This window comes from Taeniopygia guttata, chromosome 6 (genome assembly GCF_048771995.1).
Source record: "Taeniopygia guttata chromosome 6, bTaeGut7.mat, whole genome shotgun sequence".
Lineage (NCBI taxonomy): Eukaryota > Metazoa > Chordata > Aves > Passeriformes > Estrildidae > Taeniopygia > Taeniopygia guttata.
In genome coordinates, this window is record NC_133031.1 from 24,200,198 (window position 1) to 24,223,375 (window position 23,178).

Consider the following 23,178-nt stretch of genomic DNA (forward strand, 5'->3'; position numbering starts at 1 on the left):
CCACCTGACCCCACATCTCACAGGCACCTCTCACTGTGGGCACCGATACATCCTCGCCCCAAGTCCTCAACGCTGGGGAGGGGGCAGTGCCTGTGGTCTCCCCTGCCCCTTCACAGTGGCTGCAGTTTGCAGAGCTGGGGGAGAGCAGGGGCCCCCCACAGCCCCACAGCTCCCAAAATCACAAGGGCTGGAGGCCCCTTCAGCCCTCCAAGCATGGGGCAAGGGCAGGCAGCATCTCAGATCTCGGTGGCTGTTATCTCTTCAAAGGGCAGGTCAGGTGGGTCACAGGGCTCGGGCAGGGGGTCCTCACCCTGAAGCCGGAGGTGCTGGAGCCGCTGCTCGAGCCACCGGTTGCGCCGGTACATCTGGATGTAGCTGTATTGCAGCTGCTTCTGGTAGCGGATGACGCGTTCCTTCTCGCCCTGCCACGTGCCGCGTTCCTGCTCGAAGGCTTCCCGCTGCTCCTGCCCACGCCGCCGCTCCAGGGCCACCTCTGCCCGTAGCCGCTCCAGCTGGCGCCGCAGCCCCACGCTGCCCCGGGGCTCCTCGCTGCCTGGGGGGCATCCTTCACCAGGTGGGGGGCACCCTTCACCAGTGCCTGGTGGGCATCGCCCGCGGGCGGCTTCCCGCAGCCCCACCACCTCCTGCTCGAGCCGGCTGGCTTTGGCGCGGAAGAGGTCGGCCTCGCTCTTACGGCGCTGCAGTTCGTTGGCACAGACCTCCAGCTCCAGCGCCTTGAGGCGGGCGGCCTCCTGCAGCCCCTGCGCCCGCCGCTCGCCCGCCTGCAGCTGCGCCCGTGCCTCCCGCAGCTGAGCGCGCAGCCCCAGCAGCTCGGCACCCCGCTGCGCCAGCTCTGCCTGTGCTTCTTTCAGCTGCTGCTTCAGCAGAGAGATCTCCCCTGACTTCTGGCACACCTATGGGGATGATGGGGTTCAGGCGCTGGGCAGGACCCCCCAGCCAGCAGCCTGCGCCCCTGCTTGGTGCTGCTGGGTGACTCACCTCCCACTTGGTCTCCTCCAGCCGCGGTGCCAGCTCAGTGCGCTCCCGCTGGAAGGAGGCACAGCGACGCTCCAGCAGTTCATGCTCCTGCAGCAGCTGGGTCAAGTCCTCCTGCAGCTGCTTCTTCTCCTGCTGCAACTGCAGCACCTGGAGCTGCAGGACCTGCTGCCCCCGATGTGCTGCGTGGGCCGCCTGCCGCGCCTGGGCCGCACAGCGCTGCCGCAGCCCCTCCAGCTCCTGCTCACACCGACGCTGCTTCTCCTCAAACACCTGGGCCAGGGGATGCACAGGTGCTGGGAGGACAGCACAGCACCCTCCCACTTCACCTGCCATCTCCAAGATCAGCATCACAGGGAGGAGGCAGCACATCTCCCCAAAATAGAGGAAGGGTCCAGGAAGTGTGCAATGTGGTGGAACACACCTCCTTGCGCTCCCCTATCCTTCTGCATGATAGACCCCCATCTTAGCACCCCCATAGCCTATAGGGTTCCTCCAGCTCCATCACAAGCAGGAAGAAGCCGCAGGTTTCATTCAAAAAGGGGCATCCCAAGATAAGGCACCCCAGTCTGTACAACTGGTCCCATGGGCCATACAAGACTTCCCCCATGGACTACATAGGACTACCCAACTGGTGGGAAAAACCCACATACCCAACCCACAGGAAAATGCATCCCTCTGCAAGGATCTGTAATGGATACTCAAAGTGGGTCCCTACTCCCAGCCCAGGGTTATGTCAACACCTGTCTCCAGGGAGGGCGACAGGTACAAGACACTAGGACACCAGGGACATACCTGGCAGATGGCCACCTCATTCTCATCCAGGCTGTCACGCAGGAGCTGCAGCTCAGCCTCCCTCTCTCGCAGCTTGTCCTCCAGCTCCCGCACCAGCATGGCCTCCTCACAAGGCAGCGGAGAGCGCCCGCAGGAGCCACTCTCCGAGGAGGGCCGGCCCCGGCCACTCAGCGAGCCCGTGCTCTTGCTGGAGGATGAGCGCCCGCTGTCTGAGTTGGAGGGGCGGCAGCCCCCCGGAGGGTCAAGGGGGCCATGGGGGGTGGTCGGCAGGGCACCCATCTCTGGTTGCTGGCTGCAGCCCGTGCTGTAAGTGGGCAGGCTGGAGAGGGAGTTGCGCCCCGAGTCCGAGAGGGTGCTGGCACGGCAGCTCAGAGATCCAGGCTTCTCAGCACCCAGCAAGTGAGTGAGGCTCACCTGGCTCTCTGAGAGCCCTAGACGTGTGCCTGGCTGGGCATTCCGAAGCTTGGATACCACTGGCTTGAAGGCCATGGGGCGGATCAGGGTCTTCTCCACATTCTGCCAGGAAAAGAGGGAAGAGTGAGGGGATGGGGAGGACCCATTAGCCCCAAAAAAGGGCTGCCTAGGAACGTTACAGTGGGTGCCCCCAAGCTCTTCACACCCAAAAGGAGACAGAGGCCAGTCACCACCCACTTCATCGCCTTTCCATGGGTGTCCAGGTGAGCTCCCCAGACACCCTTGGCGTGATGAAGAGGACATTAAGAGCATAAGGATTGCCACTTCCCCAGGGACACCAGAAGTGTGGCTATATGACCCCATTTCACACATGTGAGCCAACAGTCCCAGTGTGGCACAGGGTGGAAATCAAGACTGCAGCACACACCTACCCACCCTGCTGCTGCCCCCCTCACCTCTTCCAGCTTGCCAGAGACAGGTACAAGCTTGGGGGGCGGCCCCCGAAGGTGATCACTTGGTGCTTGGTCATCACGGAGATCATCTGAGTCGCTACAGGGGCTGGCAGGAGAGGAGGCATCAAGCCAGTCGCCACAGAAGCCCCCATTGGCATAGGAGTGGGTGACACCGGGCACAGACACACGGGGCTCCTCAGGAGTGGCTCGGAGTAGCCCCTCCTGCTTGCAGAAGGAGGCAGTGGAAGGGTCCCCATCACTTGCGCAGTCGTGGCGAGGCCGGACGGGCAGGAGGCTGCCTACGCTGCCCATGGCAGCAGGGGGTGAGCGGGCGGTGGTGCGGAGCTGTGTGGCCCCCTCAGCAACGGCCTCGAGAGGCACTGGCAGTGTCTGCACGATGGCCATGGCAGGGGGGCCCCCGGCAGGCAGGGGCACGTGGGCAGCCTGCAGGCAAGGGAGACAGGGCATCAGAGCCATGGGCACTGACAACAGTGCCCCGCCACCCACCCAGGTGGGCATGGGGGCATCCCCAGGCCCCCGCCAAAACACCATCCCCAGTCTTAAAAGTGAAGGTTGGCCCAAGGGCAGGAGATGCCAAATGAACCAGAATAAAACCAGGATTAGTTGGGGGAAGTGGTACTAGCAACCCCCAAGTTGGCCTCAGCACCCCAATGGAGCAGCCTGGGTCTGCAGAGGCTGTGGGGTGCTGGTGGCACAGTAGGGCAGTGGCGATGCAGTCCTGCCTCATGCCGTGCCCTGGTGTGACCCTGCCACGGGAAGCGTGCCAGGACTGGAGGCGAATCCCGAGAGGCCTGCAGAGAGCTGGCTCACAGGCAGCCTGACCGCTTGTCTGCCATCATGGAGGGCAGGGGACAGCCCCACACACCAGGGTCAGCCACCTCTTCTGCCCCACAGCCCCCACCTCTCAGCAGTGACCCCACAGAGCCTGCTTTCCACTTCCAACCATCCACAGTGGGGCACAGGATTCCCTGGAGAGGGCCACCAAGGGGGAAGCTGCCAGGTGCTCTTTCCCAGCCCCAACACACAGAGGCTTGTTCCCGGCCCCTCCAGCTGGAGGGGCTCTGCCGGTCTCTGCTGTGACTCCCCCTGCCCCAACCCACGCCATACGCCCGCGTGACGGGAGCCGGCCGACGGGCCGGATCCATCCCCTGCTGCCTCATCGCATCTCGCACATGGCTGCGGCTGGCACAGGGCGCGGGCGCGGGGGGGGGGCGCTGCTCGCACGGTCTCGCCCGCCGAGCTGTCACCTGAAATCAATCCGCCTGCCAGCGCCCGGGGAGGGGCGAGCAGGGCAGAGATGGAGCCAAACCCCCCCGCCACCGTCACCCCCACCGGCACGTGCCATCCCCAGGCACCGTGCCCTCACGCCGTGCCCGTGACAGCCTTGGGGGGGCAGCTGGGTGACCCCCCTCAACAGCTCCACTCACCTCGCCAGCCGCTGCCCATCCGTCCGGTCCTATCGGGCCCCCGCACCGTGAACGCGGCTCCGCCGGCCCCTGAAGCGGGGAAGAGGAAGAGGAGGGGGTCAGGGGGCTGAACGGCAGCAGGGTCCCTTGTGCTCCCCGCTGCCCCCTCCCCCCCAAGTCCCTTAGCCGACAGGGCCAAGGCAGGTGGTGCCAGCGTGGCACTGAGGGTGGCAGGGGAGCCCGGCGGCGGGTGCGCTGCTCAGGGTGGGCTGCGGTCAACCCGGGAAGCGTGGTGAGGACAAGAGCCCGCCATTGGGGACCTGCTGCTGCTGCCAGAGGAACAGGAATCAGGGATCAGGAACACCAAAGGGACATCTAACGGCCCCCCAGCCCAGCCAGCCAAGGCACAGTACCCCACCCCAGCAAAACTCCGCCAGGATGTGCAGGTCAAGGGGACGGACAGCCCTGGGGACAGTGGGTCCCTGCACAGCCTGGATGGAACACGGCCACTTCTGGGGCCCCGCCAGGCAGGAGGTGGGAACAGACTTTGTCTTCTCCCTCCCCCCAGCCCCCCGGCCTGCCGAGAGGGTCCCACCGCCGCCCGCGGAGGGAGGGAGTGCCCAGCCCGACCTCCAGCCACCCAGTAAAACCAGTCACCAACTGGGGTGGCGTCACCTCCAGCCAGTCCGGAGGTGGCCGGAGCACAGCCACTCTGCTGTGCTCCACAGCGCTGCCGGATCCCACCGTTCCGACCCCTAAATGGCAAGGGAACACTCGGTCCCTGCTCGGCCAGTCCCCCATCCTGAGCTGCTGTGGGGATTCTGGGCCCCCGCGGACCCCCGTGCCTCGACGGCATCTCAGGGCCACTCCCGAGCAGGGGGAACGAGGGTCAGCCCCTGTCCCTCTCCACACAGCCAGCACATGTGGGACGGGCACCATCCATGGTCGGCTGTGTCCCTCTCCAGGCCCCCGGCATCCTGAGGCTCCCCCAGTGATGCTGCTGCCCCCCCTGCCCGCCCAGCGCCCCCCTCCCGCCCTCCCACCCACCTTCCGCTGCCCCACTGAGCCCCAGAGCGCCAAGTCTGACCCACGGGGCTTCCACCCACCCCAACCCCACAGCACCCTGAAATACCCCACGGTGTCCGTGGGCCCCACTGCACTACAGCTCCCCCATGCTGCCCTAAACCATTCCCAAAGTTCCCCATGACACCCCTAAAATGCTTCACGGCGCTCTTGGGCCTCTGCTGCACCACACCGCCCCTAAAGTGCTCCTAAACCACCCCCAAAGTGCTCCAAAACACCCCCAAAGTCCCCCACGGCGCGCCTAGGCCTGCACTGCCCAATAGCTCGCCCCTGAAGCACCCCAAAAGTGCCCCGCGACCCCCTCAACTACCCCATTGAGCCCCTGGCCTCTGGCATTCGCAGGACCGTTCCGAAGTGCCCCGAAACATCCCCAAAGCACCGCACGGAGCTCCAGGGCCGCCGCTGCCCCCCCCAAACCCCGGACCCCCCCCCAAACCGGCCCCGGGGGGCCCGGCCCCACAACACCCCGAGCACCGGCAGCTCCCCCCGAAGCACCCTGCCACCCAACTCCCCGGAGCGCCCCCGCGCCCCGCCGGCCCCACGGGACCCCCGGGCGCCCCCGGCCCGGCCCCCGCACTCACCGCGGCCCCGCCGCCGCCTCCCGCTCCGCGCCGGCCCCGCCCCGAGCGGGCCCCGCCCCGGCCCCGCCCCGGCTCCGCCCCCGGCACGGCCACGCCCCGCGGGCAGCGGCCGGGGCACGGGGGGGCACCGGGGGCAGCCCCGCCCGGGACATTCCCAATCACGTCCGTTCCGGGGGATTCCCGCCGCTCACCCCCTTCTCTCCCCCAGCCACGCCCCCCGCCTCAGGGTTCTGCACCCCCCAAATATCCCCGGGTCTCCGCGGTGAAAAACCCTCTGGATTATGCCCCCTCCGCAATTATCTGGGGAGCCCAGCACTCTGCTAAGGGGCCTGAGGGCCTTTACCCCGCTTGACATCACACTGTCCCTCCCCAGGAGTTGTTACAGCTAGCCCTCCAGCCTTTCTTGGAGACCCAAACTGGGGGCAAAAGGAGAATAGAATAAACCACCAGCCCCCCAGGGTCTGGGAACAGCCAGCAACCCCCCACAGGCTCAGCTTCTTCATCCCCTCTGGGGCCCATGGACAGATAGGTAGGAGATGGGGTCCTGGGCTATCCCACTGCCTTACTTCCACTCTAGTCCCCCATGACAGCACCTCACTTGAACTATACTGGGTCAAATGGAAGCCAGTGAGATGGAGGGGACCCTTGGGCTGAGAGGGGAATCCCATAGCCCCCACCCACACCGCCATGTGAACCCTGGCCCAGCTCCACTCCCCGCTGCCTTACCTCTGCTTCTCCAGGACCCTCCTCTGCCACCACCCCTGTCCTGCCTGTGGGTGCTCACACCTGCAGTGACACCACCCAAGGGTGCTCTCCAGGTGAGCTGGTGCACCCCGGAAACCCAGAGCTGGGTGTGTACCACCCGCCTGCTCTGGGCCCTCATTATGGCTCAGGTTAAAACTATTCCCAGCATGGAGGTTGGTAATAATCCCATGTGCCAGGACTGGGGCAGGATGCTCAGCACAGCAGGGACATTGCCAGGGGACCACCTCCTCCTCCCTGGCCAGGGTACCCTCCCCAGACGCAGGATACTCCAGTCACAGAGACAAAAAAGCACTCATATTTATGCTTTAATAAAACTAGAAAGAGGAAAAAATCAAAGGGATTAGACCAAGATCCAGCCATGGACACTCCCTACCATGGCAAGGACCAGTCAGGTCACAGTATTTGCTGTCTGCAGCCCTGAGGACAGGGGGGATGGCAGTGCCCCCAAACCCAGCAGAGCAAGGCAGGACTGTTCCCCACATGGTTTTATTGCTGGTGATGCCCCCCACCCAGAGAAAGGGGCTTGGGAGACCCTGAGCAAAGGGAGCTAGTTCAGGCACCAGCCCAGCGGGTTAGAACCAGTAAATTCCATGTAACACGTGCTCCCACCCTGGAGCATGAGCCACAATCTCCCCCACTTTCCTTCACCATCTTTCCCTTGCTGGCTCCATCCCAATCATGACTGAGCCCACAGACCCCTTTTGTGACAGGGAGGTTTCTACTATGTGTCCCTCTGCATAGTTGCCCCCCACAATCCCTCCCACTTAGCGACAGCTCATGATTTCAGCTCCATTTTAGACACAATTCAACAACCTCTCCCAAGTCCAGAGATACTCAAGTCCTGGACCTGCAGATCACCCCCACCATCATTCAGTTTACTCTGCCTCCACTCCCCCTGTGCTCCCAGCACTCAGCACCAACACAGAGCAGCCAGTGCTTGTCAAACCACCTTCCCCAGCCACTCTTCGCTAGGATGAGACCACTCCTCCTCTCATGGTGGTTCCCCATCTCAGAGACCCTGCGCTGGTGGTCAAGGTTTGTTCATGCAGGAGAAAGGGCCACAGACCCCCATGGCAGATGCTCCCAGGGAAGAGGAGCTGGCACATTCCAGCCTTGGGCTGCCAGAACTAGTATCTGCTCCTCTAGACAAACTGAGGAAGAGACCTGCTGGGCTCATGGCTTCTTGGAGGCTCCTGAACCTCCCTCCACGACTTTGTTGGCTAAAATCTCCTTCTCTTCCTTCACCTTCTTCAGCCTGACCTTGCTTTTGGAAGACGAGAAAGAGAGTGAGGCCTTGCTGAACTCCAGTGGGAAGATACCCACGTCCCCATCAAAGCGATTCTTGGACACCTGCAGGTAGCGCTTCCCTGGCCCTGTCGCCAGCTTACGGTCTTGCAGGATGAGGACGTTGTCAGCCTCCTGGCTGGCCTGGGGACAGGAAAACATCTCCAGAACAGTGCCAGGAATGCTGCCAGAGTGACAAGCCTCAGAGATGCTCACAAACACTTGCCCAGTTCCTTTAAACCCTTTTACAGGGCACCCCAGGCCACAGCAACTCCAGCATTTTCCCAACACCAGCCCCTTGTGTTCCCCTGGAATGTCCAGGGATCCACCAAGCACATCCTGGCCACAGCCCACCCTGGGGAAATGGGACCCACCCTGGAGGGTTGTGCACAGAGAGCACCTCCTGCCCACAACTGCAGGGCTGGTCAGCATCACGGAAGAGACTGGAATACTCAGAGCCCATCCCCACACCCTCCCTGCCTCCCTCTTTAATTATCTCGTACTACATTCCACCCACAGTCAGTATTAATTAACTGCACATAAAGCCCCAACAGAGCTTTAGCTGACGATGGGTTTGCTCTCTGCCTGCATCAGGACTCTGGGAGACATCCCACACCTTTTAAGTCCCCAGTGATGATCCAGCACGCTGATGGCAGCTGAGGATGACTGCCCAACATATCTTAGCCTCTTCCTGGGAATACACAGCACCCAAGGGACTGGAAGGGCCACCCTGGCCCAGCTCACCTTGGCAGAGCCAAAGATGGAGGCTGTCTGCAGTTCCTTCTCATCATCCTCCTTGCGCGGATGGATGATCAGGGTGATGTGGCACGTGTTGTCCGTGGCAAACTTGCGGAAGGCACCAACGATGAAGTCCTGGGCAGCGAGCCTGCCACAGCAGCAAGAATGGGGTCAGGGGCTGGCACTGCTCAGTGGCAGGAGGCAACAAGGTGCTGATCCCCACAGCTGAAACCACCCAGGAACGTGAGGCAAACAAGCCCACACGGGAAGAGGGATGTGGTATGGCAGGGATGGCTGGTAACCTGCTCACCCCTTCCCACCTCTTCCTCCCTAGGGCAGCCCTAGGGCACTGGCTGCCTTTTAGTGAAACAGGGTGGCCAGAAAGCAGTAAAGGCAACAACCCTGTGCAGATCCCCAGGCCCTGGTGTGACACCTGACAGGGAGAGCTCCAGCAGTGAGGGTGGCAGAGGAAGGAAGGGTCAGACTGGAGAAGACTACCTGTCCATAGAGAGGTGCTCGTGTCCCATCATGAACTGGAGATTGTCGACGACCACGTGGGTGATGTCATACATGTAGACTGCGTGCTGCATGGTGTCAATCACTGTCCTGAGCAGGGGAGATCAGGATCAGCCCCAGCAATCAGTGGCAGTAGGGAGGGAAATGCTGAGCCAGGCAAAGGGATGCAGAGAAAGAGCTGGAAGGTACTAGGCTGGGTCCTGATGGGACCTGGGCACATCCCACCTCTACACCTTCCCCACTATACAGCAGGTACAGCCCCATCCCCCAAGCAAAGGTAGTTGGGATCAGAAGGACCTAGCACTGCCCACACAGTCCCTGCCCCCTGCAATACCCCCAGCCCACAGGGATCCTCAGGTCACACAGGGATGCATGCAGGTGCCACAGTGCCTGATGAATAAAAGGGGTTAGAGGTGCCTGTCCTCCCTCTTCAGCAAACAACAGCACTGCAGGTAAGCAGGGTGTGAGAGGACATGTCCTGCCATGGACACAGGCTGGCTTCAGAGCAGCACTGGGTCAAGTCCCCTCCTTCACCACCACCACAGAGTCTGTGAGAGTCCCCGTGATAGGAGGAACACAGGTGGCTGGCCACACAGTCCCCCTACACCAACCCTGGGACTTAAATAGCCCCAATGTGACTCCTGCTAGCCCCAAATCTGTGACTCACTGCGGGTGAAGAGCCCCAGCTCCCCAAGGCCCTGCAGCACATGCCATGAGGGGTACATGCCACTGGGAATGGAGGTGCAGGACCATACTTGATGCTCTGCTGGCCATGGAAGGTCATGAAGTAGAGCGGGAGCTCCTCGAAGCGATCAGCCCACTCATCATAAAGTTCTAGCTGGTCCTCCAGGCGCCGGCGAGCAAACTGTGTCAGCATGATTTTGGCCAGACGGACATTGTTGATCTCAAAGCTGCCCCACAGCGTGCACACACCCTGCATGCACAGATCCAGGGCATACTCACTGATAAACGTGGTCTTCCCACTGCCCGTTGGGCCTGGTACAATGACAACAACAGGAGAATTAGCTGGGGGAGATGATCTGACCCATCCTGACCGTGTTGGGGGGTTGTTTAGAGGTGGAAGCACCAGGGAGTGAGGTAAGAGAAGCCCATCTGCAGCACTCAACCATAAACAAACTTCTCATGCCATACTACACACCTAGGTGCTTGGGCATGGCCTCCCACAGCTTATGGGTCCCCATAGGTCCCTGTGAAGGGCTGAGCACAGGGAGGGCTCAGGGTGGCAGGTGGGAGCAGGGGTAAAAGGATAGCCCAGAACTTCCTACGCTGCCCCAGGCAGGGAGCCCGTCACCACACTGGCATGCATGGTCCCACCGAACTGAGGAATGCACCCCAGCCTCTCACACAACCGCAGGACAGGCTCAGCAAAAGCCTTGAGCAGAAAGAGACCTGGAAGACTAGTGAAGCACCACCCCCAGGAGGGTGAAGCCACCAAAGACCCCTCTGCTCACCCTGTCCAGCAGTCGTTGTGCCAATTACCTGTGAAAATGGTGAGCTCCCCTCTGCGGTGCCCTTTGAGGAGCTTGTTGAGCTCGGGGAAACGTGCCCACTTGACACCAGACACCTGCTCGGTGTTCACCAGCTCCCCAAACACCTCCTCGCGGAGCTGCCGGAAGGAGATGATGGATTTGTGGCTGGCAAGCAGGGCAGAGCGCAGGATTTTGGTGACATTCAGGCCCTGGTTCAGAGCCTCCAAGGGCCGGGGCTGCAGGTTGCCAGGGCGCACCAGAGAGCAGCGCTTGAGGCTCAGCTTGCGAGCAAAGAGCTTGGCAGCTTCCCAGGAGCGCAAGTCCTCGCCGAGCCACAGCGTGATGCGCTTGAACTGCTCCAGGTAGGGAAGAAGGGTGGGAGGCAGGCAGCTGGCCCCCCGTGGCAGGGCCAGGCTGGCCACTCCTGCAGCTTGGTGTAGGGCCAGGGCATCCAGCTCCCACCCAGTTAAGACCAGCTCTGTGTCTCGGCGGCCAATCAGGGGCAGACCAAAAAGATTGCGATAGGAATCGAAGCGGGGTAAAGTCTCTTCCACGTAAGTTATCGTGCCTCCCTTTTTCTCCACCCTCAGGAGCTTCAGGCCCTTCAGGCTCGCATCTTGAGGGCTGAACCAGGGGAAGACGAGAGACCTGGCAGTCCTCAGATAACGCACGCCGAAGCGTTTCAAGGTGGCATCTGTCACCTGGGAGATACCAAACAAAGCCTTGGTCTCCTTGGTCTCCTTCTCATCCAGCAGCTCCCAGAGCGGCAGAGCCCGTTCCCAGATGCAGCGGGCATCCTCGCGAGCCTGTCGCATTTCCTCCTCCATCTCCTCCGAGCTGGCAGGGGGAATGGGGGTAACGCCGTGGTGCCGCATTTCCACGTTAGCCTGGAAGTCCTGCCAGGTGCCCTCGGCCAGGGTGGCTGTGCATAGGAAGCTGCCCGTGGTCTTGTCAATGAAAAGCGTGAACGGGGCATTGGCGGACAGCGGCTGGTCCCCGCCGTCGCCAGTGAAAAGGCTGGGGGCGTGCAGGCAGCTGTACCCATCGTGGAAAGGGATGTCCTGTGCCCGCAGGTACTGGCGGATCTCGGTGATGGAGACGGAGGGCGCGGGCCCGTCGGGGGAGGGCAGCACGTCCTTCTTGTAGCGCCGCTGGCCGAGGCGGCCGGGCGCCCCGGGGCTCAGCGAGGCTCCCTTGCTCCTGGCCCCCCCGCACAGCAGCGGCAGGAGGCGGCTGGCGGCTCTGCCGGGCCGCAGGGGCACCAGCGCCATCCTGACCGCCCCGGCACCCGCCGCGCCGCATGGGCGGCTGCCCCGCCAGCCGGGCCCGCGGAGCCGCTCAGGCCGCGGCCCCCACGTGGGTCCGCACGGACACCGCCATTGCTGGGCCCGCTCCCGCCGCGTCACTTCCCGGCGGGGCCGGCCCGCCCCGGCCCGCCCCTCCCGCCGGTTCCGGCTCCGGGTGAGCGCGGGGCCATGACGGGCCGCGGCTCGCCCAGCCGGTTCCTGGCCGCCGTGCTGCACAACGGCGTGGGCCGGTACGTGCGGCAGCTCCAGCGCCTGCAGCTCCTCTTCAGCCCCACCGCGGCCGACGCCCGCGGCGCCAGGTACCGCCGGCGGCACCGCCCGACCGCCGGGCATGGGGCGGGGGGAGCCTGGTCACCCCTTTAGTGGCAGGACGGGTCTTCCCCCGGGACTGTCAGCGTGGGGAAGGGACAGAGCCGCTGCCGCTGATCACACGGCAGGGTGGGACCCCCAGCCTCCTGCGAGACGGGCAGGGTCTGCAAGGCGGCACCGGGGGCATCACCCCAAATTCTGCGCTGTGCCCCCTCCCGTGGGCCCGGCGCGGGCGGACGGTGACCCATGGCTGGCGGCTACGGCGATTCGTCCCTTCTCTGGCCCCGCTGGGGCTGAGGGTCCCCTCTGGCCCCCAGGCAGTTCGTGGAGGAGGCGGCACAGGACTTCGCCCGGCAGCACCCCGATGTCGTCCTCTACGTGAGCCCCCACTCGGGCCCGGGCCCAGCGCCGGTGCTGCGGGCTGAGTACTGTGAGTGCCGGGGGTTTGGGGAGGGGATGGGGACGGGGATCTCCCTGCCCTGCCCCGGCTCTGTACGACCTCTGCCCGGCGCAGATGGTGCCAGGGCAGCTGCTGGGGGCTGGGGGAGCAGCAAGCTGCCCCTCGGAGGCTGTGGAGTGGGGGGATCGCGACCTGACCCCCTCACTCTGCTGCAGTGAACGGGACCGTGCGGGACGAGCTCATTGCCAGCAAGACGAGTGAGGAGATCCTGCAGCTGGCCACCAAGATGGCCAACCAGTCTGGCCTGGACATCATCCGCATCCGCAAGCCCTTCCACACCGACAACCCCAGTGTCCAGGGCCAGTGGCACCCCCTCACCAACAAACCCTCCATCCTCACCGTCCAGGGCCCACGCCTGCAGCCCAAATAAAACCTTCTCCACCCCCACATTGCTGCATCCATTTCTCCTGCCTTTAAAGGGACACTGCTACACCATGTCCAGACAGAGCCATTTTTATTGCTGGGGGGGGAATGTGGAGCTGTGCATGAGAAGTGCCAGACACAGAGTGATGCCCCTCCTTGGGGGGTTGTCCTTGGGGTAGTCCTTGGGAGTGGCTCACACCCCCTTCTTACAGCAAAAACAAGGGCTGGGGCAGGGTGGCAGAGTGTGCAATTCTTGCCTTTTGCTGCCAAGCCTCACTGTCCTGGAATAGGAAGCCTGAGCTGTAGCTCGTGGGGGACCCTGGGGTTGTCACCCGTCTCCTTTTTCCCCTGTAGGGCTGAGCCCTTGTCAATGTCCCGATCATGGAGGTATGAGCAAGGAACATGGGAGAGGAACAAGGACCCCTGCAGGTCTGGCCCTTCCCAGCTTCTCCAGTGTCACCACAGTGTCCCTGGACGATGAGATGCTTTTGTCACCCCCATTTCTCAGGTTCCCCAGGAGGTGGCAGTTGCAGAAACAGCTGGGAGGATTTAGGGACCGTGGCTGCTCCTGGAAACTGCCATGAAGAGAAGGCTCCAGAGGGAGGCAAGCCCTTGTCCAACGTTCTTCTTCCTCACTGTGTGAGGACATTTCCTAGCCCATGCATTTTCCCATGGATGGCAGGGCTGTGCCTAAATCCCCGTTCACCAACGGCACTGCACAGGAGGGCAGAAACACGTGCTTGGAGCCACAGGGGCACTGCAGACATCAGGGGCATGTGGATGATGCGCTGGTCCCTTGTCACGCTGTAGGGCACAGTGGTGGCTGTCAGTCCTGCTGCTAGTGCATCTTGCTGCCTGCTGCTGCATCCAATGCCCTGGGGAAAGGGAGCAGAGCCCTGTCAAGGTTGGAGGCCGTGGGGGTGCCACCTCCCCTGTGCACCCAGCCCCGTATTTCACCTGTGGCCTCTTCGCAGTGGGCACATGGCCCTTCACCAGCTGCTCCAGGGTATTCTGGACATCAGCTCCTCACCCTATCTCTTGTCCTTCGCCAAACCATCCTCTCCCAGAGAGGAAAGCCTGAGGGGGCAGATGCGGAACAACAGGCAAGGGCTGGAAACCACGAGACTATCCTCACAATGTGAGATGTGTCCAGGGCCCGCCTCCTGCCTGAGGGCTGGCAGCTGGGGAAAACCTGCCAGCCCTACATCAGCAAGGGATCCTGTGCCTTGTATGAGACACAGGCACAGTATGTCAGCCCTCAGCCCCCCTCCGTGCTCTTCACCCACCTCTCAGCAGCTATCCAGCTCCTGTGTGCCAAGGGATGCCCAGCAGGGCTGGCCAAGTCCGCACATCCACAACAGCGTCTCTCTCACGCCTGGATGAACAGACAAAAGCTCTCCCTCCCCTTGGTGTCCACCTTCAGCCAGGTGCCAGCTCCTGTCTCCAGCTCGTGGCCACCGTCAGTGAGTTTTTATACATAAATAGATCTCCAAATTTAAATAGATACTTTTTTCTTTTTTTCTGTAAAGTCTCAAAAGTGAGTGAAAAGCCAAAGGAATGTCCGAGCCTGGGCCCGGCCCAGCTCTGCTATCAAGGAGGTAGTTTTGCCTGAATCTTGTAACACTGCTGGCAAAGGGTGGGAGAAGGGGCTGGAGGGGAGGAGGGTCCCACTGGCAGGACCCCCCTCCCCAGCCCCTACACGGAGCTTTCATCCAGCTTTTCCACCAGTTGCGTGTGTTTTCGCTTCTCCAGAATTTTGCTGAGCTCCTCGGTGAAGGATGCATTGTAGAGTGGGGAGGCCAATGGCTCCTCCTGCTGCTGCAGCAACATGTAGCTGTTGCCGTTCATCTTGCGGAGGACATTGGGCAGAGCCCCCACGCCGTTGGTGAGCTCGGCTGGCAGCGGGGGTGGCACTGGGGGCACAGCCGCCGCCAGCTCCTTGACTGGGGAGGTGGCAGCTGTGGGCGCCTCGCCAGGGATGATCCGCAGGCAGCCATCGGGGTAGGTGAGCTCTTCCTCTTCCTCCTCCCGGTGGCCCTTGCGCAGGCAGTTGGCCGAGACGGTCTGCAGCTCCACGCTGGCTGGCCGTGGCTCCGCTAGCACATACTTGCCCTTGCGCTTCTCCAGGCAGGACACGTACAGGAGGACGATGCTGAGCACGGTGCAGAGCACCACCAAGGTGATGATGGCAGAAATGTAAGCCACCTTCATGTCGTTGGTTGCCTGGCTGGCAGCATGGGGTGATGGGGCAGCTGTAGGGCTGCGGGGCAGCTCGGGCAGCACGGTGAGGCTGTAGGTAGCCAACAGTGTCCGGAGACCCTGCTCTTCACCGTAGCAGCGGTACTCGCCACTGTGCTGGGGCAGCGTGTCCGTCACCAGCAGCCCATCCACCCCCACGCGCAGCCGGTCCTGCCCTGTGCCCAGCACTTCGCTGCCATTCAGCAGCCACACGGCTCGGGCCAGGTTGGAGCGCTGGTCACAGGGCAGCAGCACATCGTCCCCCTGCAGCACCGTCCGGTTCTTCCACAGCAGGGAGCCTGTGGGGACACGCACTGCCTTGCACCTCTCCCAGCTGTTCTAAGGGATGCTGGACACCAGCATCCCCATAGTCCCAAAGGGCAGGAGAGACTCACCCCGTCCAGAACTGCTCCGGCATCCCTTGTTGCCACTTTGAATGTCCTGCACCAGCCCTGTGCTGCAAGGCATGGGGGGCTCAGCCATACAACCTCAGCTGAGCCCACCCTTATGGGATCACAGCCACCGGGAGACCCACTGTCAGATGCCAGACCTTTGGGGTTGGCTCTGGGGTGATGCGAAACAGCATGGGATGGGGCAAGTGGAAGGCTCATGGGGACCCATCTGCAGACAGGCAACCCATCCCTACCTGTCTGTGGTGGCGATGGTGCGGCATGCCCTGCCATCCCAGGCACAGTAGGGGTCTCGGGCGAGGATGCAGTCATAGCAGGAGGTGTACTTGGCGCAGGAGGCCAGGGGCACCTGCACGATCCCGCTGGCTGCTCCCACGTACAGGCTCCTCTGAGGGGGGAAGGGCTGCCTCAGTATGGATCCGCCATGGTGCTGCTGGACTGTGGAGTGCCCCATGGTGCCCAGAGATTCCCCCCCCCAGCCCCACAGCACAGCTCTCCCTTCATGGGTGTGCACAAGAAGAGCCCCCAGCTCCCAGTCAGTGCTGATGGCTGGGCTGGTTTGTTTCCGCAGGCTACCCCCCTGGGCTCCACCACATATTCTGAGCTGGGGTGACCCAGGAGTCATGTCCCTCCAGTGCCCCAAAAGTGCAGTGGCGGCTTCACAGCACAAGCATGCCCCATGTGTGGTCTCCCTTACTTATTCCAGCCCTCACCTGGATGTGGGAGATCACCAGGCTCTCCACAGGCTGCAGGTCCCTGAACACCTGCACCTCCTCCACAATGTGAATGCCAGAGTTCACCACCACAGCCTTGTGGATCCAGCCATCCCCTGGAGAGCAGAGCAGGGGATTCAGGAGGGAATGTGAGGTGTGCCCTTTGCCTAGCAGAAGCCTGTCAAATTCACCTGACACTCACCTGTCCCCATGAAGAGCACATCGTAGGAGCGGCCATCCAGGGCCTGCACCCTGTCTACAGCCAGCTGGCTGTACGCCACGTTCTTCTTCACCAGGAGCGGCTCCCCGCCAGCTGGCTTCACTTCCTCAAACATGAGTGGGTGCAGCTTGACAAAGTCCAGGACACTGTTGGGCAGATCCTGCGAGGAGTTGTAGCCCTTCCTGCGGGAGTGGTCCGTGATGCACTGCCCAGGGGAAGCAGGGGTCAGAGAGGAAGGCATCTGCCCCATGCCCCTCCTGCTCTACACTCCTAGGTACTCACGGAGCCGGGCCGGGGCTCAGGCACTGCACCGTCGTAGCGGGACCATTTGCGAGCCCAGTCCTGGTACTCCATGTAGGGGCCCTCGAAGGCACGCTGCACCGCCGAGATGTTGTAGCGGCACAAGGCCGAGGCCTCCATGGTCCTCCTGAGGAGCAGAACCTCACGTAAGCCTGGGAGATACATGGGTGCTCCCAGCTGACGCACCCCCAGCTGCTCAACACCTGCGCATCCCCTCATGCATCTCTGGCTCCCCTGCTACTGCAGACTTTTAGTCCAAATCATTTTGGCCGTTGCCCCACTCACCACTGTGCTGAGAGTGTGAAGGCAGCATAGAAGACAGTGCTGGCCCAGCCGCCCCCATCCAGGCTGCAGACACTGCGCAGCACCTCGTAGTAGGGGATGTAGCAGACCAGGCGTGCCTTCATGAAGGATGTCCACTTGCGCTGCAGAATCTTCTTCCCCCCCACATCGCTCTGGGAGGGTGCAGAGAGCATTTCTGCACAGGCTGGATGGTTATTCATTCCCCTCTGCCTGTGCCTCAGTCTTCCCACAGGCGGAGGCATGCTGCCCCTGCACCAAGAGGAGCAGTGCTTGGCTCCCTGCGGCTGGGAACATGCCTACCTTGCAGACACGGGCCACCCGGGCCACTCGGGCCACCTGACTTTTGTCAAAGAAGGATGTGGTCTCCTCTCCTGCTCGCTCCATAAAGAAGTAGTAGATTTTGTCATCGTCACCCACAGGGCTGTCCTTGCTCTCCCGGACCAGCACAGAGGTCACAAACTCAGCGTCTGGGGACACGGAGCAAGAGGTGGTGATTTGAGACCAACACAGAATGGGGAATCTCTCCCTGCTTCAGCTCCTTCTCAAACCACACAGGACTCCAGAGCCATCCCCCACACCTGCCCCACACTCTTCAGGGCAATGCACAGTGTCCCACAGCCAACAAGATGGGAGGGACGGGGACATCTCACCATTCAGCCAGTGCAGTGGGGACTCCTCCGTTTTCAGTGGCCGCTGGTGCAGGTTCCTCCGAATGTCAGGGAGGCTCCGAAACTCGTAGCGTGTTGCTGTGTACAAGCCTCCATCTGTGCAGGGCAGGTGCCCATCAGCATGGCCCTGCAGCCTGAGGACAGCCCCACAGGCCACCAGCATCCCCAAGCCCCAGGCAGACAAGTAGGGGGAAGACCAAGTACTGATTTGCTAAGGCCTCTGTGAGTGGAACCACCCAGCTGGCACCCCCTGTAGAGGTGCTGGGATGGGGCCATGGTCAGTGGCATCCTGCATGTCCCCACCAGCCCTGGAAAGGTGCTGCTTACCCACAATGAGGCCGGTGTAGCCACGGGCAGGGTCATATGGGCACTTCTCCTTGCCTTCTTCAAAATGGGATGGCAATATGAACCTGTTGGCATCCTTGAGGGGAACAGGGAATCAGGTTAGACAGGAGGGGACAGACCCACCTCGCCTGCCAGCCTCAGGCTCTCTGCAGAGGCTGCTAGCAGGGACAAAGTGATGCCCACAGCCATGCCCTTGTCCAAGTAAGACAACCCCCCCCGGCACCCTCCAGCTGTCAGAAACCACACAGCCAGCCACAGCCCCCGGCCAAGAGTGGGTAGAGGGCTCTGGGAGGAAGAGGAGCCTCAGCTGGGCTTTGCATGGGCACTGGGCAGGAGCCAGCCAGTGCAGCCAATATTCCCAGACAGTGTCTGGTTGGCAGATGTTGCTCAGCCAGCCTGGAGTCCCCCCAGGTGCTGTCCATGTCATGGCAGGAGTTATTTTCTTTGGGGGTTTGTAGTTCAAAGCATGTTAAATAATGACGGGGCCCTTCCAGCTTGGCAGCTCCTCCGCCCTATTTCCAGTGTGTGCGAGGGCCAAACCGGACCAGCAGCACAGCCATGGGAACAGGCACAGCTTCTCCTGGGCTCCCTGGCCACACTGTAGGCATGGTCACAGAGCCCCTCTGCCCCCCAGCTCAGGAAAGGAGGTGAGCAAATGGCAACTGAGTCTCCATTGACTCAAGGAGCTACTGAAAGGTGGTCCAAGTTCCACTGCCAATAAAACAATAAACTGCTCTTGGACACTCTGCCATGAGTCACAGCCACGTTCAGACTCTCAGACTAGCACAGGAAATCCCTGGGGAGGGGCTGCTGAGTCAGTCCTGCCCCTGCCACCTTTCCCTGGGCATGCATACCACCTGCCATCAGCCACTCTGCAGCCCCTCCTCTGGGAGGGTATTCTGCAAGAGCAGGCAGTGGAGGCCAGGTCCAGGGCCGGTGCATCCTGTCTTGCTGAGCCCACATGCGTCTCCCATGGCACTGATCCATCCCCAGCCCTCTCGCTTGGGGTCAGAGTCCAACTGCAGTGCTGGGGTGGGGACTTATGGCATCTGCATCATGGTGGCCACATCCTCAAACCTACTCACCCCAGCCTGGGAGTCACTCACCCCACCATGAGCCAGGCAGGGGCAGGGACAGTGGTAGAAAGGGAGTGGGGCTGTGAGTTGAGACGGTGGGAGAGGACAGGGGCTGCACCTCTCCAGGGTGACATAGTGGCAGCTGTGGGTGAGCCGTACTCACGATGGCGGCGCAGAGCGGGTGGAAGGCGTAGGTCCCACAGGCATAGAGGTGGGTGCTGTTCAGCCGCTGCAGGAACCGCACGTGGTTGAAGCACTCGGTCTGCGGAGGGGGAGCACAGGCGTTACAAGCCAGGAAAAGTGGGGGCAGCCCCTCCCTGGCACCCACCCAGCGGCTCTACCTTGTTGTTTTTGCCCTTCTGCAGGCAGTCCATCCGCTTCTCTGGGGAGGCTTCCCAGTGGATCTGCAAGGGGAAGACAGACTGCTACTTCATGATCCCCATCACTGCATGGTCACCCTGTCGCTGCAACCTCCAGCTTTCATCAGAGCCATCAGAGATGATAAAATCCTTATTTATTTATTTATTTAGGGAGGGATGGTTGCTCAGAGCACAAGATGGCGCCCTGCACACATCCCACCAGCACGTGGAAAGAGTGGTCCCAGACCCCAGTTAGTGGGGCAGACATCCAAGAGCACTGCAGGAGCCTAGAGGATTTTGGGATATCCTTCCCTGGGGGAGCAAAAGAATGTGATTCCCTCCCAGGCTTCATTCTGCCAGGGTGTCTCTGAAGCAGGCAGCTCTGAGCTTGGGGATGTCTCCCACCGCTGTCCCCATGCTGCCTGGCTGGGGAGAAGAACCAGGTATCCACAGGGGACCCGGGGACAGACTTGGAGATGTCATCTCCAGGCAAGATCTGAGATGGCGAGGGGGAGGTTGAGCAGGGATAGAGTGGCCACGATTTGGACAGGGATTGGGCAGCATGTCAGAGGTCGGGCTCACCGTGTGGTGGGAGCCGTCGGCCACGTCGCTGGAGTTGAGGGCGAAGATGGCTCCCCTGGCACCCACGTAGAGGATGCCCCGCTCGTCCTCCAGCAGCAGGGTGCTGTAGTTGAGGGTGTGTGCTTTGAAGCGCCGGACTCCCGACAGCTCTGCAAAGGGAACAGGGGGCTGAGGGGGACCCCGGGGCAGGCACAGCGCGAGCCACTGGGAAAAGACAAGAGAATGGAGCTGGAAGTGGGTGGGATGGCACTTACTGAGGTTATCAGGCAGGCAGCGCTGGGTGACGGCAGTTACAACAGGAGGAAAGGAAGGGAGAAGGTTTGGTAAAAGGCAAAAGGCACTAATTTGGCTCAGGGTCACAGAGGAAATATCTCTCCACTAATTAAAGCACAGTTCAGGGGTGGGAGCTGCAATGTCTGTGCACAGACCTGCCATGTTGTTTGGGGAACTGCTGAAGAAAGCAGAAACATGCCAACAGTGACCCTGGCTCTGAACTGAGCCCAGCCAGCCCAGGGAAGGATAAAATAACCTGAACCAAAACTGTGATACAGGGGGAGTGATTCTGCTGTGAGGCTGAGTGCTCTTGTCCACCAAGTCAATGAAACCATCCAATTTAGGGTGCTGAGAAGTGTGAGGTAGGACTCACAGTTCTGGCCAGAGGGACCAAGAGGAAGTGAAAATTCTATGAGGCTTGGGACTCTGTAGGCAGCTGGAAAAGGAATGATTCCCCGTCTTTCCCAGAAAAGAGGCATTGCCTGGAGAGAAAAGGGCACCCCAGCTACTAATGAAACTCTCCCACCATCGATTGCTGCCTTGAGCCTCACTAATGAGGTCAATGATGCCGTGTAGATCCCCAAGGGATGATGACACTGCTGGGCTCACTGATACCACAGAGGTTGGAGGTCAAGAGCTCCGTGGCAATTAGAGAAAATAATGGAAGTTTCCTGCTGACTATTTGAGATCCCAGCCCAGGCGTGATGCCCAGCTCAGGACACCCTCCAAGGGCTGCTGGGCAGGGCCAGGGATTGGTCAGGGCTGGCTCCCTGTACATCCTTGTCCCCCTCTGGTTTTTGGGGAGGTGATTTTGCCATGCATGCTTCTTTGGGACACACAGTACCAGACAGCCACGTGAGCTCTGATTTCTGGAGCTCAGGGGATCAGAGACCCCCCATGTAGCCACCCTCCGGTGCTGAGCCCCCTACTCCAGGGGGTGGCAGAGACTAGAAGCAGTCACAATGCACCAAGGCCCACCCCAGCAAAATCCCAAACCTCACTACCACCACCAGGACCCACATGCCCTTACCATCAAAGGTGACTGTTGTCCTGGGGGTGGCATCCAGGTCGGTGGCAGAGCGCCGTGATGGGTAGCCCATGGCTGCCGCTGCCATGAAGAGAGTTGTCAGGAGATGTGCCGGCCCTGCGCTCATCTTCCCGCTCTCTCACAAGGGCAGCTGCCTCAGCCGCTGCCGCCGGGCCGGCACAGCCAATCCTCAGCACGGGCTCTCCAGCTCTGTGGGACAGGGCTGGCCACCAAAGCCTCCTGAAACACAGAGCACCGGGTCAGACACTCCTGCTGTCCCAGCACCCCACAAGCAAGCAGGCTTGGGAAGGAGCCAGCTGCATACACACATGGATGCCTGACCCAGCACGGCCTCAGGCCAGGGATGGCTTCAGGGAAAAACAAACCCTCATTTGCTCAAGGGGAAATTAAGACATAGCACAAGGCACGGAGCCTGCAGCCATCACGGAGCGTGGAGGGGAGTTTGAGCACAATGGCTTTCTGCAACATCTCCCTGGGTCAGCAACCATTCTGTGACAGCAGGGAGTTGCTTGCTGAGCATTTGGGTCAGCTGCTTGGAGGTACATTTTCCTCCAAGTCTTCTCTGCCTTCATCCCTCATTCATTCCCAGCCTTTTGCTCCTGCAGATCCCCCTGACTAAAGGATATGTTTCAGCAGAGGCAGCTGAACACCCATTGCATATCACACCCCAAAAGCAGACATATTTTTCCCTCAAAAGCTGAGAAAGGGGCTCAGGGCCAAGCCCCTCTGTGGGTCTCTTGGCACACTGGGGTACCCCAAGACCCACTGCACCCCCAGAGTGGCTGCAGCAGGAATGGCAACAGTGAGGGTCCTGGGGAGCCCAAGGTCTCCTCTCCTTCCCAAAAGCCCAGCTGACCATGTCCTGCTGTGCAAGAACATGGTCCTTGGCCCCAGCTTTGCCCCCTCTGAAGTGATGAGACTCCAGAGGACTGAGGCATTGGAAAGGATGCTTCAGGCTTGCAGGGATGTAAGGTGAAGGAAAATCCATACGGGAACTGCTTGGAATCTTTGGCAAGTCTTTTCAAGCAGAAAAAAATTCTCCCCCCAGTGTTTTTCCACAAGATTTCAGTTTCTCTTACATCCCAAGCTGCATAGAAGCTTCACATCTACTTCAGCTCTCACTTTCATGTATTTGATCCCCTACAAATAACCCCCACCTCTCCCAGCTGCACTGAGCAAAGCCTCCAGCTCATCTTGCAGGCATTAAGGAGAAAAAAGATCACTGGGTATCTCTGAGCTGGAGAGCTCCTGGTAAGCAACCAGCACCTAAGGATTTGCTTAGAGGTTTATAAATATATATATATACACCCACACATATATATATATATATATATATATTAAAAAAACCCAAATACCTGACCCTGTAGAGAAGCTGCTCAAACACGCTCACTGCAAACAATTTCCCTGAAGCAAATACTTTGCGGAGTCCCAAGAAGAAGGGAGGCAAAACCAAGGTGAAAAGGGCTTTGGGGCTGCAAAGGAGAAGTGAGGGGCCGGATGTGGATTCAGCCATCGTCCTGGAGCTTGCATCAAAGTGCTGGTTCCTTCAAGGGGTTTCAGACAAACCTCACACCTGCTCAGGCTGCTGCCCCAGAACATTCCGGGAATGAAGCAGGTGGGAAATATTTCTCCCTGCTCCCCCACTGTCCCCCAGGCTTCAGAC

At 61.0% G+C, this 23,178-nt stretch overlaps 3 protein-coding genes and 1 non-coding gene across 9 annotated transcripts in view; 1 reads left to right on the top strand and 3 right to left on the bottom strand.

Annotated features, from left to right (window-relative positions):
* Window positions 1-104: 104 nt before the first annotated feature.
* Window positions 105-5,799, bottom strand: LZTS2 (leucine zipper tumor suppressor 2). Its single transcript, XM_030276290.4, has 6 exons — window positions 5,749-5,799; window positions 4,106-4,174; window positions 2,661-3,101; window positions 1,792-2,307; window positions 1,000-1,269; window positions 105-914 (listed from the first exon to the last, which is right to left on the bottom strand). The coding sequence occupies exons 3-6, from the start codon at window positions 3,060-3,062 to the stop codon at window positions 237-239; spliced, it is 1,866 nt and encodes a 621-aa protein (XP_030132150.4). The 5' UTR covers window positions 3,063-3,101; window positions 4,106-4,174; window positions 5,749-5,799; the 3' UTR covers window positions 105-236.
* A 1,748-nt stretch (window positions 5,800-7,547) lies between these two features.
* On the bottom strand, window positions 7,548-12,320 carry TWNK (twinkle mtDNA helicase). The gene is made up of 5 exons (XM_030276303.4): window positions 10,552-12,320; window positions 9,807-10,047; window positions 9,034-9,141; window positions 8,542-8,683; window positions 7,548-7,941 (listed from the first exon to the last, which is right to left on the bottom strand). The coding sequence occupies exons 1-5, from the start codon at window positions 12,179-12,181 to the stop codon at window positions 7,687-7,689; spliced, it is 2,376 nt and encodes a 791-aa protein (XP_030132163.4). The 5' UTR covers window positions 12,182-12,320; the 3' UTR covers window positions 7,548-7,686.
* LOC116808554 (uncharacterized) lies at window positions 12,006-13,004 on the top strand. The gene is made up of 2 exons (XR_012056727.1): window positions 12,006-12,147; window positions 12,773-13,004. It is a non-coding gene; the product is annotated as an uncharacterized protein (transcript).
* Window positions 13,005-13,054: 50 nt separating this feature from the next.
* Window positions 13,055-23,178, bottom strand: part of SEMA4G (semaphorin 4G) — a 29,268-nt gene continuing 19,144 nt past the window's right edge. For 2 of the 6 annotated variants that reach the window (XM_030276298.4, XM_030276301.4), the window contains exons 2-16: window positions 21,498-21,734; window positions 20,195-20,343; window positions 19,595-19,657; window positions 19,417-19,515; window positions 18,160-18,253; window positions 17,815-17,928; window positions 17,465-17,631; window positions 17,147-17,316; window positions 16,844-16,988; window positions 16,544-16,766; window positions 16,342-16,457; window positions 15,865-16,016; window positions 15,614-15,675; window positions 13,938-15,517; window positions 13,055-13,855 (exon numbers count right to left, since the gene is read on the bottom strand). In XM_030276298.4, the coding sequence (XP_030132158.4) occupies window positions 14,676-15,517; window positions 15,614-15,675; window positions 15,865-16,016; window positions 16,342-16,457; window positions 16,544-16,766; window positions 16,844-16,988; window positions 17,147-17,316; window positions 17,465-17,631; window positions 17,815-17,928; window positions 18,160-18,253; window positions 19,417-19,515; window positions 19,595-19,657; window positions 20,195-20,343; window positions 21,498-21,621 (2,520 nt within the window). In that variant the 5' untranslated portion in view covers window positions 21,622-21,734 and the 3' untranslated portion in view covers window positions 13,055-13,855; window positions 13,938-14,675. Of the gene's footprint in view, window positions 13,856-13,937; window positions 15,533-15,613; window positions 15,676-15,864; window positions 16,017-16,341; window positions 16,458-16,543; window positions 16,767-16,843; window positions 16,989-17,146; window positions 17,317-17,464; window positions 17,632-17,814; window positions 17,929-18,159; window positions 18,254-19,416; window positions 19,516-19,594; window positions 19,658-20,194; window positions 20,399-21,497; window positions 21,735-23,178 lie in introns of those variants that run through there. The other 4 variants (XM_030276302.4, XM_030276300.4, XM_030276297.4 and 1 more) reach the window with 4 other exon arrangements.

Coding starts and splice junctions, on each gene's coding strand:
- LZTS2 (XM_030276290.4), bottom strand. CDS start 3,062: ATGGCCATCGTGCAGACACTGCCAGTGCCTCTCGAGGCCGTTGCTGAG. Junction 1,270..1,791: donor ATGAGGTGGCCATCTGCCAG/GTATGTCCCTGG, acceptor CCCCTGGCCCAG/GTGTTTGAGGAGAAGCAGCG. Junction 915..999: donor TGGAGGAGACCAAGTGGGAG/GTGAGTCACCCA, acceptor TCATCCCCATAG/GTGTGCCAGAAGTCAGGGGA.
- TWNK (XM_030276303.4), bottom strand. CDS start 12,181: ATGCCCGGCGGTCGGGCGGTGCCGCCGGCGGTACCTGGCGCCGCGGGC. Junction 9,142..9,806: donor CATGGCCAGCAGAGCATCAA/GTATGGTCCTGC, acceptor TCCCCTGCTCAG/GACAGTGATTGACACCATGC. Junction 8,684..9,033: donor GAGCACCTCTCTATGGACAG/GTAGTCTTCTCC, acceptor CTGCTGTGGCAG/GCTCGCTGCCCAGGACTTCA.